General features: G+C 51.2%; 1 protein-coding gene across 1 annotated transcript in view; it reads left to right on the plus strand.

Annotated features, from left to right (window-relative positions):
• Positions 1-14970, plus strand: part of LOC112647325 (protoheme IX farnesyltransferase, mitochondrial) — a 127321-nt gene extending 112351 nt beyond the window's left edge. The window contains exons 6-7 of the mRNA XM_025428325.3: positions 35-267; positions 13043-14970. Of these exons, the coding sequence (XP_025284110.1) occupies positions 35-267; positions 13043-13449 (640 nt within the window). The 3' untranslated portion in view covers positions 13450-14970. The remainder of the gene's footprint in view (positions 1-34; positions 268-13042) is intronic.
• The last annotated feature ends 3727 nt before the right edge of the window (positions 14971-18697 follow it).

The raw sequence follows: 18697 nt of genomic DNA on the forward strand, positions 1-18697 counted from the left end.
TGATTGCTCTGTATTTGCTGATTTTTTTTTTCAGCCCGTTGCTAGCTGTGTCTTTTGCCACTTGCTGTGCTGTTCCAGGAGTTGCCCTCCTGACCTGGGGGGTGAACCCCCTCACGGGAGCCCTGGGGGTCTTCAACATTTTCCTGTACACCTGTTGCTACACCCCGTTGAAGAGGATCAGCATTGCCAACACTTGGGTGGGTGCCGTTGTAGGGGCCGTCCCACCTGTCATGGGCTGGACAGCGGCCACCGGCAGCCTTGATGCTGGTGAGTATGTCACGTGTGAAGTGTCCGCTTCGGTCCGCAGGCCCACAGCCGGGTGGGTGCCAGAGCCAAGCACGCTGTGCTGCTCTCAGCCTGCAAGCACCAGCATGTGCTAGTCAGAGGCATTTCCTTCCGGGAACCATAGCACATGCTGTTAGGTTCCATTTGATTCTGCACTAATTCTTCTGGCAAATGTGCTGGTGCGGCAGCCTGAAATACCGTGAATGCAGAGCTGAAGGTAAACCATGTCATCTGGCTTCCAGGCGAGCGTGTGCTTTCCGGGGCAGGGGCTATTCTAGGGGAACAACAAAGAAAAACTGGCTGAACAGGTAGAATGAAAAGCAAGTACCTAAAAACCATGAATCAAGTTGGGGCTGCTGATTCCTTTGGGGTGTCTCGTGTTGTGGAGAAGGCGTCCAGGACAAGGCATCCAGCTCTCCTCTCAAAGCTCAGGCTCCCTCGTTGGCAGCCCCCAGCATTAGCTCTTCCCTCCCAACCCCTTATGAAGGAGGAAAGTCTTTTCATTAGTTTCTAATTTATTTTTATATGATTTGCTTAAATTGTTCATGGTGTCTACAATAAAACCATTGAAACCCATCTACTTTTTGGTGGGGATGTACAGCGAAATTTGTGGGGTGAAAATAGCTCATTTTTACCATCTGTAAGGGAAGCTTCACAGTCTAATTAGCCAAGTAATTAGTGTTTTTGACCAACACTTAGGAAGGAAGTGGTGAGGTTTCCTGCAATATATGTAAGTACATATTTTTCACATGAGAGATCAAAAGGCAGTTGACCATAAACCAGAGTGCCGTGAGCCACATTTCTGAAACTTTTCATAAAAGCCCTTACACTCTGACTTGGCAAGCTTACAAAGGCGATTACACCTTTAGCATGATCGTCTCTTAGAATGGTTTTAATATCCTGTAAATGTTGGAGTTTCATGAATCTACAGATAAAATAATCTAGACCCATGCTCATTGGCTCAGTGATTAAACCCCAAGCCAGAATCTTGTCCATGTGGGAGCAATGACAGCACATTGGTAAAGAGCGAGTGCTCTGGAGCCCGGGTGCCCAGCTTTGGAGGCCAGCTCCACCTGGTTAGAATGTGCTAGACCTCTTTATGCTACTGTCTCCTCATCTCCCACAAGGTCCCTTCTCATGGAGCTGTCATGAGGATTCAGTGAGTTATTGTATTCCTCATTTATACAGTAGGTGGGTTCATGCAGATCAAGAAAGATCATGAGATCTTACTGGTTTGCAAACTCTGAGCAATTTGTAATTGTTACCTGGCTATTGGTCTGCAGACTGTGAGCTCCCTTCAGGCTTGGTGGGGAAGACTGCCTGGTCCTTAGTGATGGCTCTCTTGGGCGAGGGTAGAGAAGGTGGGAAGCACGGGATTGACATCCCTAGACTAGATGGTGTCTGAATGTGCCCCCTCATTTGCAATTTATAGTTAAGGATCACATTCTGAACCTCTCCAGACCTTTCTAATGATTGCCCAGACATCCGAGGTAGGGCCCCTATCTGCAGTGATGTGGTGCTCCAAGTCACCTGCCTATCTGACGGACACAGCCCCCCACACCCTGCTGGGAGTGCTAGAACTTATGCAGGTTCCTCAGACCCAGAGTCCAGGAGCAAGGCCCCCAAACTACCATTTCTTTCTAGGAGCTCCCAGAGTCACCGTTGGGACCAATATTACAGCCCCAGAGACCAGTATCACTGGAGATAGGTGGGGGCAGTCCAGTTCAGAGCCGTACAGAACTTGGTCACCTCTGTCCTCTGTTGGTCACCCAGTTTCTTGCTGAGGGCTAGAGCCCTTCATTGTATACCCGGGAGGTTCCTTCGAGAGGATTTTGAGCCTCGGCGTGTGTTGGCTAGAATTGCATCCCCAGAGGCCAGAGAAAGAAAGAACTTTGCAAAAATCTTCCCACTTAGGAGTACACACTCAGGCAGGAGTTCTTACACGTTCAGAGAGTTTGGCTAAACTGCTAATAGTCATATGTAAAATAAAAAAATAATAATAATTTGGGGTATAGTCTTTCTGTAATCCAAATTCAATCATTTGTATACAGATTCATTCGTGAGGGGTAGCCCAGGGCCAGACTATACTTTGTTTTAGGTTGCAGGGTAAAAATGCATATTTATCTTGAAAAATGAGACCCCGTCACCTACCTGAACTGACCCTGGCATAAAGCAGAGCAGTCTGAAACAGATTGATGTCACCACAGAGAGAAGTTCTCTGGCAGGTGAATTGTAATACATCCTTTTTCGTCAGATTGTAAAGACACATGGCAGGGTGCACAATTAGGGCATGGTTTACCGCCTCCCCAATTCTCATTCACACACGGGTCCAGTCCTAGAGCTAAACTCCCATCAGATTTACAGAGTGTTACTTTACATAATGCTTTAAACTGCTTCAAAAAAAAAAAAAAGTATCAAAACATTGATTTGCTTGAGCAAACTTGAGATAAGCAGCAAATCTTTGATTAAAATTGAATGAATAAATAAATCGATCAGCAAATAGGTACCTTCCATCTTCCAGCTGACAAAACTAAGTTAATCCCAGGTCAGTTGCCAAATATTTATTGAGCCTCAGCCCTGTGTCAGGGACTATAAAAGAGGAAGTGATACACAGAAATGAGGTAGAATCTGAGAGAATGTAGTTTCAACGTTTATATCGCTGAGATTTTAGATGCTGGGTTGAGTAAGATTATATATGTAGTTTTGTCACCTTCTAGAATGTACTGTTCCATCCTTGAGGACACCCACCAGCCACATGTGACTATTTCAGTTCCAATGTAAACTAAATAAATATTGAGTACTTTGGTCCCAGAGGCCATATTTCTGATGCTCACAGCCACACGTGGCCAGGAGCTGCCATATTGATGGCACAGATGAAGAGCATTTCCATGCTTGCGGAAAATTCAAGAGTCATTTCTGCCTAGAAGGACAAACTGATGTCCTTATAAACCTATGTTCCATCTTCCTTGCGAGTTTGTGCTTTGAATACTAGGGCATCACCTGAGACTGCACCGGTGATCTCCCCAAAGTCTAAAACAGATTCAAATTTGAGTGCATCTCAGAATCACCAGGCAGGCCTCCCAAAACCCAGGTTCCTGAGCCCTGCACCACAGTTTCCGACTCAGTAGGTCTGAGAACTTGTATTTCTGACACACTGCCAGGTGATGCACAGACCCCTTTAAGAACCACCAGCCCGGAAAGACAGAACCAGAGAGAGCTCTAGCTTCAGAATATCTTGGAAATACTTAAAGCACAGGATGTGGGCAGATGGTACTATTTCAGATGCACTCAGTGGTGTCATTTGTATCACCCACAGAGGTGGTGTCCCTTATCTGGGTTCTTATCACAGAGTACATGCTCGCTTGAAAGAGCCCTGGAGAAAAAAAAAAAAAGTGGCCCCAAGTGTTCCCCTTCTGTGGTATCCAAATCATTTTTCTTTGAACCTCCAGAGAGTGATCACTCTGGAGAACCGTCTGAATGGAGAGAAGTCTTTCAAGTACTCCACTGAACTGCAGTGATCAGGAAGAGGGAAGGGTGTAGGAGAGGCAGGCAGGCCACCCACTCAGCTGAGCAGCCTGCTTCCTCGTGCAGGTGTCAGTGAGGACCTACTGTGTGCTGGGCACTAGGGATTTGAAAATCCCTGAAACCCAGGCTTGTCCTCACAGAAAGCAGGTCTCAGCGTCTTCGGAGAGAGGCTGGGGCCTATCAAATAATCAACTGAGCTATGAGAGCTTTAGCAAGAAAGATGCCTTCAGAGGACTATGGGCTCTCTTAACCCCCTCCCCCACCCAAAAAAAAATTGGTCCAAGAAGACTTTGGAGCAGAATAACTTCTGAATTAAGCCTTGACAGCTCACTGGAGGAGGGGAGTGCTTTCCAAGGACAGGGAGGAACATCCATAGGGATTTGTAGGCATGAGAGCTGCACATACAGCATGGAACAGGGGCTGCTTTCCTGAGGAATTGGGACTTTATTGAAAGGCTCTAGTGACCCACTGGAGGTTTAAGCAGGATAGCAGCAAGGCTGGGAGTTCAGGATTACAGAACCATACCATAGGCAATACTTAGCTGAGTACTTAGCTGAGCCCTCCTGGGTCCTCCCAAGCTTTCTGTCTCCTCCGACCCCTTCTTCAGTCGGCCTCTACCTGTCCTAAGCCTGGCCTCCACCCTCCTGCCTTCCCTATCCCATTTTCACCCTTCAAGTATTTAGCAAAGCATCAATCTGCTCCTCCCCTGAAAGAGCAGCTTGTGAACACCTGTGAAACTCCAGGCGGGAGTGGGAGCAAGGTGTGCGTGTGAAGGCAGGCCGGCTCCCCTGAATATTGCCCCACTCATGGCCTCCTGTACTCAGCACCTCGGTCACCTTGATCCCTTGAACCTCCATAAAGGCCCCTTCCTGGGCCCGGCAGGTTGCCGACAAGATCAGAGAGGAAGAGCTCCAGGCGGATGGGAGATGGAAACCCTACAGCCTCGGGACCTGTCTAGTTGAGAAGAAAGATAAAATGAGTAGCCCTAGAAAGCGATTAGCATCCCAGACGGCCTGTGGAGTAAGGAAATGTTAATGTTCCAAAGTACTTTTCTCCCTTCTCAGCGTCTATCTTTTGTGGTTTCTGCGGTGGCTACGGAGCCAATTAAGACCTCCAGAGGCTCTGAGCACTGAAGAGAGAGATTATGTTGCCTTCCGTCCTTCAGGAAAGACCAAAAACCTAAAATAAGCATAAGGCCATCCCATGGGGTTCTGATTGTGTTCTATCCCACCCCCCCCCACCATCCCCCCCTGCCCCAAACTACTTTGTTGTGGGTTTTTTTTTTTTATCAGTGAAAGAAAGCCATTCTCATTGTTGCAGATGCCCCGGCTGTGTGGGTGCAGAGCACGAACGTCCATAGGTACCCCAGCACCCTGAGAGGGAGACCAGAAGCAGGGTGGGAGGGAAATGAGACAGATGACAGATCAGTGTATGAGAACTGGGAAAGCTAACCCCGTGTGAGTTCCAGACGCATGCCGTTCTGTGGCCATGCCGTTCTGGGGCCGTAGTCCTCTAGCTGGAAACAGCTACTCCCCCCCCCCCCCGCCTGTGGCACAGACTGTCAGGGGCTCTGCCCCCAGCGGTGCCTGTGACTGTCACACGCTGAGCTTTAGCTCTGAAAGCCCCGCTTTGTGGCCGGCGTATCAATAAAGGCAATCATCGTAATGGAATTGTACCTGTGTCCATTTCCCTGTGAGATGCCTTTTCTCCACCTGCCTAATTACTTTGCCTTCTATTTTTTTTTTTTTTTTAAGCTTAACCGCTATTCGCAGAAAACATGAATAATGCTTACCAGCAAAAAACCCAGGAAGACCAGACCGGAGGAGCCGCTTTCTGGCCACCAGTGTGGCCGGGGCGGGGCGGCAGGGAGAGAAGTGACCTGCGGGGGGGCGGGGAGGGGGGGGGAAGGGGGGTGGAGCCCAGGGGTCGCTTTGGGGCAGGCGGGGGCGCCGCTGATAAGTGCTGGCAGCAGATAGCCCAGCTCCCGGTGGGCCTGGAGCCGCACGCATTAGGCTTTTCAGCAGTGTTTACCTCCAGGGACGATTCTAGTTTATCTTGGAAGCTTCAGGGTAAAGTACCTTCCCCTCCTCCTTGCCAAAGCCATCTCTCTCTCTCTCTCTCTCTCTCTCTCTCTCTCTCTCTCTCGCCCCCGTTACTTTAAAAAGGCTCTGATTCTGTTTTGTCTTCTTCCCAAATCTGACTCCATCCCAGGGCCTGGGAGTTTGTGGCACGGGCCAGGGTGACAGTCCCGGAGAGTTGATGTGTAAATTGCCTTGGGTTTGTAATTCAAATGTTGTTGTGTGGTAAACATTAATTATGTGAGCCAACATTCAGTTACAAATGAGGACTCAGCATTGGGCCCTTATCGGGAAGTGACATTTGGCAGATGGATGGTTTTAGTAACAAAAAAAGCGAAGGAGTTGTTTTAGCCTCAGCTGGTAAACTACAAAATGTTAAATACTGTTCCACTCTATTTACCTCCTTTATTCTGGGATGAGAAAAGAGAATAGAATAGAGGGAATGTTCTCTATCCTCATTCAACAAATATTTATTGAGGTCTTACTAAGTACCTGGCTCTGTTGAACCCAAGCACTTTCAAACATTCCCCTCAAAACCCTGGTTCAGTTGGAAATGAAACTTGAAAGTGAGTGTTCATTTTGTGTGAGATTTCTTTTTTCCCCTTAACAAGGCTCAGAGGGCTGCATTAATTAAGATAAATGGTATTTTTAAAGACAGGGTGGACAAGGAACATTTTCATGGGAATATCAGCAAACCAAACAATATTAGAGCCCTGTTCTCTTCGAAGACAAAACCCACAAAAGCCTGAGAAAGAACGTACTAGAAGTAGACTGCTAGACCCAAGACTGACGGTATAATTGGAGGCCGACTCTGGTGCGATGCAGGAAGTGTGGTCTGGGCTTGTCAGGGCGAGCTGGGTTGACCAGATGACCAGGGCTTTGAGGGAGCCCAGCCAGCACCTTCCTGAGGAAAGTGATCAGCCTCTGGAGGGCAGCCTCTGGCAGGTGCGGTGCCTGGCACCCGGTACCCAGTTGGTAGTGTTCAGGGAACATATCGGTATTCGGATAATAAAGATGGAAATACCCTCAGATGAGAGCTAGGGGAGTAGGGAACGTTTGAATTTTTTCAGAGAACCCACAGATGCCCAAAGCTACCCTGTAGGGAAATGACAAGGAGAGGGGAGCACTGAGTCAGAGCTCTGTGCTTCCTTTACTCCGAGCGGCTCCCTTCAAAGGGAAGCCTGGAGTGACTCTGCAGGGGGGGCAATGGGCAGTGTGCAATCAGGTGAGGGCGGGAGGGCGCCTGTGCCCCTGCTCACTGGGCCTCTGGGCCATCCCTGAGTCACTTCCAGAGGATTCTCCCAGGGCGAGCTGTTCCTGCCCACTCCGGTCCCTGTTTTCAGAGGGCCCGCAGTCTTCCTTTTGTCAGCGTGCAGTTGATCAACTGGCCCCACACCCTCTTCCCTTTATGCCCCGCGCTATCGAAGTCTATTACACAGTGGAGGCCGACCCGTTTCACAAGCTCCTTTGTGTGAGCCCTGAAAGGAAAAGCTTCGGAATCTGTGACCATGAAGCTTTGGGTTTGGCTTGGCTCCCCGAGCCAGCCCCCAGTTTACATAACCATGTACCCCTGAGAGCACAAATAAAACCAGTTGAGGAACAGACCAGCCACCAGGGACCACATTCAGGGGGAGCCTATTGTCCTGGGGAGGGCAGACCTCCCCAGCCCAGCACCAAGGTTCACTGGAGCTGTCTCTTTGTCTTTTCCAAGGCCGCCGGTGGGCAGTGAATGACAATGAATGGGTTTGGGTCCCGGGAAGGAGTTGAATGTGGGCCCACCAGGCAGCAGAGGAAGCTAGCTGAAACCATTGAACTCCCTTCCAAAAGGAATTTTGTTTTGGAAGAGCCCATACAAGAGACTCAGAACTCCCACCTGAAGATATTTGTCTCCATCCTCTTGGGAAGCCATGTGACTGCAACTGCCGTGGCTTTGTTTGCCCAACAAAATGTGCACTTTGGACAAGTGTTTCTTGACCCGAGCAGAGGTGGCAGTGGTTGAGGTCCCCCTCTTCTGTGTCTGTGGTATAAAAATGATTGATAGATATTCCGAGCAGGTTTTAAAATGCATCATATTTGCAATGGGTCACAAGGAAGACATTGGTTAGCATTTCCCCCACCTAACGTTAGCGTGCCCCCCTAATCAGAGCAAGGTACTATGAGATGAAGCATGGTGGATGGGCTGGTCTCCATTTCCTGTATTTGGAGGAAAAGAAATAATGCCCCAGACCCCTGGATATTCTCTGGTGTGGCCTTTGAGCTGGGACTATGACCTCGTGACCCCAGGAAGTCGCTGTCCTCCCGAGAACTATAACCCCAGATACACCACCTATATCATAGATTTTTGGCATTTTGCATATTCATAGACCAACTAATATTCGCCTAAAAGCCAAGAAGTAGACATGTCTTCCAGATATGATTAAACCACATACATACACAGATTCTACAGAGTTGGGTAGGGAAATGAGAAACCACGTTTAAAAGAAGCAGAGAAGGCACAGTTCTTGTGAATGAATTGGAACTCAGAGACCACCCTCTTCAGATCCCGGTTTACAAGTCACTTCTTCCAGGAAGCCTTCCCTGACCTAAGGCTGACTTAGGTCTTCCTATGTGTCCCCTGCGAGCACAGCACCTATGGTGACCTTCAGAGGCTGGACTCGGGGTAATATTGTCTGCCTCCCCGGCCAGACTCCAGCAGAGGGCCTCGAGAACAGACTGCGCTTATCACATAGTGGGCACACTGCATAGATTGGGTGTCGCAGAAGATAGGCCCAGTCACAGCAGACTCCTCTGGGGTGAGGGGTGGGGGGTGAGGCTGAGCGGAGGCCTTTGAGTCAGTAAACTGAGTGCTCTGTGTTTACCCCACAAGGAAGGTGGGTTCCACCACAGCCCCCGGACTAATCCAAGTCTTCCTGTTTTCAGTTCACCTTATCTTGATGAAGAGAGCAATTTGTTTTACATCTTTTGTAGGAGCAGAGGCAGTTGCGACCCATCAAGTAGAACTGCGTGGGGGTGGTGGTTTTCTGATTACAATCCATTAAGGCTAAGCTGTGATTTCTAAAGCTCTTTCATTTGTGACATGAGCCAAACCCACACCCAATTTCCTCTCGCATAGCAAGCAGCATGCTACTCTTATGAAAATGATTTTTTTAATTATGTTATTTTAAGCAGAAGCATAACTGAAAATGCATATTGAGCAAAACAGAATACTCCAGTTGGCACACGAAAAAGAGGGCTTTTGAGAGAGGCAAGCGAGAGCTCACATTGGGGCCTGATCGTTTTAACCGTTTCCAGTCTGGTCTCCTGGCTGAGTTTGCGTTACCTCAGCTCTTTGAACACAACAGCAGACGGGCTACCTGACTACCGTGCCCTGGCTTATCCGATGCCCTCCCGAGGTTCTGAGCCCTCAGTGATGTCTGCTCTCTTGCCAGGACATGTCTCAGCCTTGTCCCTTGTCCCTCTGCCACCCTCATGCCACAGCTGTCATCACTGTGGCCCATAATCTGTTTAGACCCTTTGGGTGTGAGACCTGTCCCGCGTGGCAGGTGGGCTGCTCCCCGTCGCTCATGCTCAACACCTCAAAAGTGCCCCGAATATCTAGCAGCACCTCCTCTTCACTGGTCCCTTTGTGATCTCCTTTTCCATCAGCACACGAAACAAGAGGTCCAGCCTTCCCTTCTATCCTTTCCGGTTCCCCAGAGGTGCTCACTGTCGAGACCAGTACTTTCTGTGCCCAATGGAAACACACTCTTCAAGGTCCCGGGCCTCCTAATAAATGGGCAGGTGCAGTTTCTCCTTCCAGCAAGCCCCATCTCTACCCAGCAACATCAATATTTGAACTGGCACCAAATGGTCCGCCGTTACCAGTCTGAGTCGATGTGGGGCAGCATTCTTCTCAAAGAGTGTGCTGGTACGTGGGCTGACTCTTCCCGGGTGGGCACGCTGATGAAGCTTTTCGTCTGTACGACGAGAGTAATGCCACCTATGGGAAGGCGGTTGGGAGCAAGAGGCACGTGTAACCCCTCCACCCAGTGCCTGGCGTGCAACAGCCACAAGGCGTTTGGGATGTGTTGCAGGCAAATCAAACTTAAAATGACCCCAAATAGAGCCCTTCAGGCCTCCACCGTGAATGCACTCATCTGTGTGTGTCCCCGATGTTCCCCACCTGAGTAAAGGGATCTGTGTCTGCCACCCCCGTGGCTCCCATAACACCTGATCCACCTACAGATGCCTGCATGCCCCAGCCCTGGGCTGTAGCTCCCTGTCCTACCGTGTGCTTCTGTCCATCACCTCTCCCTCCAGACCTGCAGTGGGGCTTGCTTCTAGAATGGTGCCTGGCATGTGGCAGACGCCTGCCACCTATTCCCCAAGTGAATGAAGCCCGCGAAGTGATTTATAGATAGAGTTAAATGGACCTGAGGGATTTGTCAGCAGCCCTACCGAAACAGGGACTCTCCCATCCAGCCTTGGTTATTTTGTCATCTCGGAAGGCTGGAAAGGAATGGATTGACTTAAAGAACCCCTGAGAAACTGTTCCTGGACCCCAAAGCAGCCCCCTGCCCTGTCCTCTACAGTCTGTGCCCACACAAGTCCTACTTGATATGCCACAACTGCCTCTGACCCACTGAATTCGGAAGTGAGCAAGTTTCTGCCCACAACAATATGAGCAGAAGTCACCATTCTGTCTGTGAGGGGATGCACGAGCCTGCCCCTATTGTCACTCCACAGCCCATGCTGTAGACAAATACAGATAAGAGCTTAAAAGAGAGGCTCATTCCCTCTGATCCTGCCCAGCATGGGCACCACAGGGACCCTACAGGACCTTAGAGCACCAGCCTGGTTTTCTGCACGATTCTGAATTATTTAAACTGCCTTCTCTCCTGCTGGTTCTGTTCTAGCAATAGTGATTCCCCACCCCCCGCTGCCTTCTCTGAACAGTCCCACAGAGGAGAAGCTTAAAAGGTCCTCATTACCTGAAATAGGACTGTGGTTACAAATTTTCAACCTGTCTGTGTGGGAGGGTGCTGGCCAGGGTGGATGACCTGGTGGGTTAGTGAGCTCTTGGTTCCCTGACCGGGGACCCCCCCACCCCCCCCAGGAGGCACTTAGGTGTCAGGAGGAGCGAGGCACCAGGAGGGAGGAAGGAGGGAATCTTAAGAAATAGCTCTGTCCGTTCACAAATCCGTGCTGGAAAACTGCAATCTCACGTGGCTTTTAGTAAAGCCTTTCTTTGTCCACGTGGGCTCCCACTGATGCCTTTAGGGACCATCTTCTGTAGCAACATCAAGCACTTTCTATATTTCTGCTCCAGAGATGCAAAAAATGAACATTCCCATCAGGAATTTGCATCCAAGCAGGAAACCCAGAAACACATAATGATTGGACACCAGGGTCTACCCAGTGCCGGACGCAGGTATGGGTAGCTCCCAGATATGCTCCCTAGGTCTGATGCCTCTTCACGACTGCCTGGTTGCCACCTGGACGTCCCACAGGCATGTCAGGCTGGACACACTCAAGGTCACACTCATGTGCCGTCATCCTCATCTCTCCAGTTTTCATCTCAGGGCATGGCATCTTCACGAGGCCCCCAAACCCAGGGGTTACCTCCCTCCCCCTCCTGTCCTGACCTTCCTGTCACTTGGCCTCTGGAAGCCCTCTCTTCCCACCTCATTGTCACCACCTGGATCCCAGCTCCCATCCCCATGCATCTCAGCCCCGATCAGCCCTCCCATACCTGCTGGGGGCCCCTGAGTGTGTTCTTTCACAGATTGATCAAGTGACACCGATGCCCTTTCTCACACACACCTCCGACATGCCCCTTCATGTCGACTTCTCCCCCTGCCAGCCCTGAGGGACGGGTCACTCGTCCTTCAGAGCTCAGCTCAGACATGCCCTCCTCAGAGAGGTCTCCCCTGCCCCCCTCAACTAGGTCTTGCTCTGTGTCCTCGTGGCACAGACTCTTCCTACACAGCAGCTGAGTGTGACGTGGATTCACTAGAGTGGCTTTTGATTCATGCCCCGTTGGGTGAACTGCACGCCACAGGGGACACATGTGGATTTGCACTTACCATCCTGTCCCCTAGTACCTGGCACTGTGTGTGCCACTTAGTAGGTGCTCAGTAAACACTTCTGGCATGAGAAAAGGAGCAATGAGTCACCTGCATGGGAATGAGCAGCCCTGTAGTCAGGACTGGGCTCTGCTGCCTGACTTGGAGGAGCCAGGCTTAGTGTGGGGGTGGGGGGATCCGGGCTCCTCATCAGGCTTGTTCTGAACCCCTCCTTCACCTCTTTTTGTTGAATCTAACCCCCTCCCGTCTGTTGGCTCACTTAATGAGCATACAACCTACCTGACAGCCTCCAGTGAGGATTCAGTGAAGTTCTGGTGTGAGCGGCTGTGTCACGGATCCATGCCCCAAAAGCGCAGGCCTTGGTCCCATCCTGGTGGGTGAGGGGAGACTTTGTTCCAGACAAAGGGGCTAAGTGGTGCTCAAGGTACTGATGCATTGCGTTGAAGAGCTGCGCCGCCACAGACCACTGCTCGTTCTGCTCGGGCACTGCGGTCCTTCATGCCACCCCATTTATTTGCCACATGCTGTTTGAGTCTGTCCTGCTTGCCACATGGTGTGGGCTCCCTGGAATGTGCAGACACCTGCCCTGGAAGCCCTGTGAGCTGGTCAGGACACAGACAAAGGCCATGAGGCTCAGGACTGCCATTGCGAGCAGGAGCCACCAGCCCCCCCTCCAGGCAGGGACCTTGTCCAGGGGCCACGCAGACTTGGGCAGTGGCCCTGTGCCTCTGCGGGCGCCATTGGAAATCGAGCTAAAGCCTGGCCCAGAGGTCCGCCGGCTGGTGGGGGGGCTTCGGTGGTCACGATGCTGGGACATGCAGTGGGTACTGGGTGGACTGGATGAGAGCCACAGATGCTCGGTGTCCTAGGGCAAGCAGGGGGGTCTTGGGAGAGGGTGCACTTCACTGTCCCACTGGCTTGTCCCAGATTTCAGGCTGACCTGCAAGGCCAGGCGAGTGGAGGCTGGCAAGGGAATGTGAGAGCCGGTGCGAGCGGAGAGGGCACCTCGGGGCCAGGATCCGAGGCTTCCGTGCGTCCCTGATGACAGCTTGTGTTTGCTTCCCCCTTCTGTCCTCGCCCTGCGTGCAGGAGCATTTCTGCTGGGAGGGATCCTCTACTCGTGGCAGTTCCCGCATTTCAACGCCCTGAGCTGGGGCCTCCGCGAAGACTACTCGCGAGGCGGCTACTGCATGATGTCGGTCACCCACCCGGCGCTGTGCAGGCGCGTCGCCCTACGCCACTGCCTGGCCTTGATCGGACTGTCCACCGCGGCCCCCGTCCTGGATGTCACCACGTGGACCTTCCCTGTCATCTCCCTGCCCATCAACTTGTATATCACCTACCTCGGCTTTCGGTTTTACACCGACGCAGACCGCAAGAGCTCCCGGAAGCTGTTCTTCTGCAGCCTGTGGCACCTGCCCTTGCTCCTGCTGCTCATGCTCACCTGCAAGCGGCCGCCAGGTGCCCGCGGGGCCGGGGCAGAGCCCCAGAGCTGAAATCACCTGGGTGTGTGGGGAAAAAAACAAAAACAAAAGTACAAGGAGACACACAGGGTTTGTTGTTTTCTTCTGTTTGCGGTGAGACAGGAACATTTTGGTGATTCCAGAGCTCGGAAAGGGAAATTGCTGGGTTTAGTACACGATCATGAGATGATTTGGTGCTCAGTGATCACCCGATGATTTTTTTTTAAATGATAACGTCCAAAATGCTCCCCAAATAAGAAATAGGTTGGCTCAGGTGATTAATGCAAAGAGAATATTTTTCTCTTTAAAGGTCTTTATATTTCTTCCTCTGTCCTTCTGCCGACACTCCCGTTTTTGTTCTTCCTCCTGTAGATGTGCAAATGCACCTCTTCCTTGTCTGGCCACACACACACACACGCACACACATGCACACACGCACACACACACTCCCCACCTGCCAGCCAGAGTGCTCACTGGTGACCAGACATGTGCGCGCTGGAGCTCTCTGTCTGTAGTCCTGCGTCCTCAGGTCCCAGGAGGGCCACGGCGGAGGAAATGCTCACTGCCGGCCCTTCCTGTGAATGAGCCGGGGCTGGTTCCAGCTTTCTCACATATATTCTCAACCACATATTCCCCCAAACAATCCTAGACTCCCAAGGATGTGCTACTGCCCAATTTTCAAAGGAAGAATGCCAAACGGTTGCCTAGGGAATCTCGGACGGTCGGCTGGGGGACTTCCAGCCCCTGGACCACCCCTGTTATGTTATCACCATTTCCAAAACTCCAAGCAGTCAAAGGCATCTTTATAGTTCACTTTAAAATGCAGGAGGTATCTAGAGCAGTTCCTTTTGGAAGGGTGGCGCTAGTCTTCATGCCCGTAGTCCATCTGGCTCTGACCCGTTACTGTCCCCACTTTGACCACTGCTGCCAGTCCATCGACAGCCCCTTTGCTGCACAGCTTCTCAAGGCCGACCGAGAAGGGAAATCAGAGAAAAGGTGAGCTGGTCCCGCCAGCCACAGAGCTCATATCCTTGTCCCTTTAGTGAAAAACACGTTTCTTCCCTTGAATTCAGAAATTAGCCTCCATACGTCCAATGGCCAGATGTAAGAGCCAGAAGCTTGGCTTGGACTCCTGGTGGGGATACGTCCCGTCCCGGGAGTTGTGCTAGTTAACCTGTAGTACCTTCCATCCGTCCTCCACGTATGTCACTTGTCTGCCGTGGAACCCCACGTACCAGAAGGTCTTGATGCTCAGCAGGACGTTTGCAGTACTCCTTGTCCAGGGGCACCACTGCCCTGCAGGAATGCGTTTCGGGGAGTTGACGCAACATGCAGACGGTTGCTGCGATTGAATATTTGTAAAGCGGTCGCAGATAACATCCAACTCCTGTTTCTACTTACCTGCAATATTACCTCTTGGCTGCATCCGGGTTCTTTACTGTGGGGAACATGGCAGGAATGCCTGCAAAGGACGTCTACACCTTGTTGCAGCCCTCGAATGTGTAAAATGCCTCCATTCTCTTTTCCTGCCACAATAAACCGGTAAGAACAGAAGCGTGTGTGGGGGTCCTTTCTTTAATCACCGTGCATGGAGTTTGCACAGGTCCTAGCAGAATTGCCAATGTGTTACTCACCTTTATGACTAGCAGGCGGTTAGGAAGCCATCAGTAGGGGCGCCTGGGGGGCTCAGTCAGTGAAGTGTCTGTCTTCGTCCAGGTCATGATCCTGGGGTCCCAAGATCGAGGCCAGCATCGGGCTCCCTGCTCAGCAAGGAGTCTCCCTCTGCTTCCCTCCCTCTGCTCTTGCATGCTCTCTCTTAAATAAATAAATAAAATCTTTCTTTAAAAAAAAGCAATATTTTTGTTTTAAGTGGTAGAAGTGAACACATTGGATTTTTTTTTTTTTTTAAGATCGATCTATTTTAGTGGAAGAGAGGGCATGGGGAGAAGGGCAGGGGGAGAGAGAGAATCCCAAACAGACTCCCGGCCGAGCAGGGCTCGATCTCAAGACCCTGAGATCATGACCTGAGCCAAAATCAAGAGTTGGACACTTAACCGACTGAGCCACGCAGGTGCCCTCACACTTGATTTTTAATACTTGTGCACTCCAAAGAATCATAAGCATAATTATTATTAAGAAGAAGGGCCACGACCCACCCACCCTCACCCTATGTGCAGTTTGGAATCACCCAGTCTCTCCCTTCTTCCTTCAAAACCACTGCCGAAATCATCCTCGGGGCCTCCTGGACCTGTCGTTTCGCTCGGAAAATACCAGCGGCTTGCATGGCCTCCTCACAGCAAATGAAGTCCCAGCTTCTCAACACTCAGACCCAGTTTTCTCTCCAGGGATCTTAAATGCGAAGCCGCCTTGAGGGCTTCCTGCCACCTCACACCTCCCTGAGGACACCCTGTTCTCAGATGACCTCTCCAGCTCTCCAAACCCCAATCCTGCAGTTCTCACTGTGGAATGTGGATTTCAGGCCCCCGTAATACCCGCCACCCCCACCCCAGGCCCTGGGATGCTGCTCACCTACCCGGACTCCTGGGGCACCTCGTTTCTTCACACCTGCTGCAGCAAACCCTAACCTTGACCGCCTTTCCTAAGGACTCTGTGCTCATCAGCATTACCCAGGTGAGTGAAGCATGTTCCCTAACGGGGAGTCTTTGGGAAGTCTTGCCTACACTACAGCTCCCTTGGTGCATCAGTAGGCACATGCGTACAGTATGGCCTCATGGGGCCCAAATTTAAGTAAAAATTTAAAAAATCTGGGTGCCTGGGTGGCTCAATGGTTGAGCATCTGCCTTGGGCTCAGGTTGTGATCCCAGGGACCCAGTATAAGTCCCACATTGGGCTCCCTGTGGGGAGCCTGCTTCTCCCTCTGCCTGTGTTCTCTGCCTCTCTCTGTGTGTCTCATGAATAAATAAATTTTTAAAATAAAAAAACTTGCACTTCCCCCCCACTACTTCACAAACCTACTAAGTGCAGAACCCTTCTGTTTGGGGAACACCTCCCACCTGCTCCTGGAATTAGTGGTCGGGAGCACAGCCTGGAACCTGCTATCTGGACTAACCAGTTTTCACTCGGGTCCAATCAACTGTAAGCGCAGGACAAGGCCCCGGGGCCCTGACGGGGTAGGGGCACACATGCAGGAGGAGAGGCCTGAAATATGAAACAGGGTTCTACCAGGAGGCTGGTTATTCTAAACACAGCAAACAAGGGAAGAAAGGAAAAAGACGCATCCAGCCTCTTCATTATGAGCTTTTATAGAAGCATGATTGTGAGCACAGTATTCCTTCTGACTCTGGGGAAAATGTACCAGCCTCCTTTTATTGTAGGAAAGCCACTGTATCCATTATAAGGATAAAACCACATTTCACCAAAGGCCCCGTGTCTGGAAGCCTGAAGCCATACAGGGAATGCTTTGCCCACTCCTGGGATCAGCTTTTCTTTTCAAACATCAAAATGGGCTCCATAGAAACACCTTTAGATGCGTGCGCTTTGAGTACCCCACTCGCCCTCTCTGAAAGAGAAAAGCCAAAGTACCGGGGCCCTGCTTTGCTCTCAGTCTCCCTCTGTTAGCTCACGCTCATGTCTCCCCACCCTGCCATCACCCTCCCCTCCCATCTCTGTGCTCAGCAAACAGTGGGGACCCAGCACTTCTCTGTAAAGCAAAGCTATTCCTGCTTGCTTGACCCCAGTGTGACAGGAGGCTCACTCCCCTGCTTGTGCTGGAGCCAGGGTCTCTGTCATCCGCCCCTCCCCGACTCCCTGGCCTACTGATGTCCCGATGGGACACCTGTCACTGACCACAGGGGGCGCCTTGCAGATTGTCCACTTGACCCTTCTGGTGCCATGCTCACGTTCCAGGAGAGCACCACATTTGACCTGACTGCAGAGTGGGAGTTGGAATTAACGGCCAGCTGGTGGTTGCCCACAAAGCTCTTGCTTCCATTGGTGGCATGTTTTCTCCCTCTATCTGGTAAGATCTGTGCTGTCAACCCACCAGGCTTCTCAGGCAAGTGGAAGAGAAAGAGGGTCCAGCAACCAGCTCGGACACTTGGCAGGCAGCCTTGTTGGTCCTTTCCTGTCACCCGTCCAACTGTAGGTAAGTCGCTGTCTGCGAATCCACCTGGAGAAGTGACGTGGGAGCCATATTCAGGCTTGTTCAGAAACTCAGAAAAGGGACCTTATGCTGGACAGCTGACAGGTTCCCAGAATCTTGAGGCCACCATTTCCTAATGAAATATAAGCTGTAAAGAGACGTTCTGGATCAAAGGGCCTCCAGCCCCCGTTCCCTAACTCAGGCTCTGTCCTGAGGTGGCTGGGGGTCCCCATCACACGCATCACAGAACATCATCTGACGTCCCCAAACTTGCATTCCGATTGGCCCAGCCTGGGTCCCCACTCACAGGCCATGCATCACTGAGGCCACCAGCAGGAAGGTATCCTCCGACTCTGGCAACTGCTCGCCTCCTCTGCTGCCACCAGCTTGGGTTTTCATGTTTCCGGACTTCACCTGCCCTAATGTCAGACCACCACCCAGCCACCACCATTCCTGCTCTGTCTGTCCCCCTTAGGACCTATCCTTGTGTAACCTGCAGGTTGTGTTTACCTGTTTTTAGACGGTTCCCTGCTTCCCCGGCACCTGATTACACTACGACCCTAGTAAGGCAAGGCTGTCTGTCACCACTGTATCCACCGGACCCTAGCACCAGGGGTGACACAGGAGACGCTCTATTGGTGATGGAATGAGCAGGTGGCTTCAGGGCAGCAGCTGGAGGTGGAAGTGGAGGTGGCTGGAGGAGCAACACCGGTCTCTGCTGGATGCCTGGACCAGCATTTGAGAGTGGAGGTTGGCACACGCCCCGTGGACTGAATCTGAGGTAGATGCAGAGAACCAGCATGAGTTGAGCCAAGATGAGTTTCTGTCCTTTCTTCTTGATTTCTGAATTGGGGGAAATTTTTACCATTTCCTGTATCTTCAGTGCTATCTTGACTCAAGAACTAGAAGCAGGAAAAAAAAAAAAAAAAAAAAACTAGAAGCAGAGCATCCTTAGTTGAGTGGACTTCTTAGCCAATATTTCTCTCTCCCCAGACCCGCCCTCCAAACTCTCCCACTCACTCTCTTTCTCTCTCTCTCTCTTTCTTGGCTTTTTCAAATACATTAGCAGAGAATTTAGTGTCTTGCTACCTTCTTCCACTAAGCCGTGGTTTGGACTCATTCCCAGCAAGCGTGAGCTCAGCTAATACATCTGGCCTATGAGAGCCAGCACGCATCCCC

The sequence above is a fragment of the Canis lupus genome, chromosome 5 (assembly GCF_003254725.2).
Source record: "Canis lupus dingo isolate Sandy chromosome 5, ASM325472v2, whole genome shotgun sequence".
Lineage (NCBI taxonomy): Eukaryota > Metazoa > Chordata > Mammalia > Carnivora > Canidae > Canis > Canis lupus.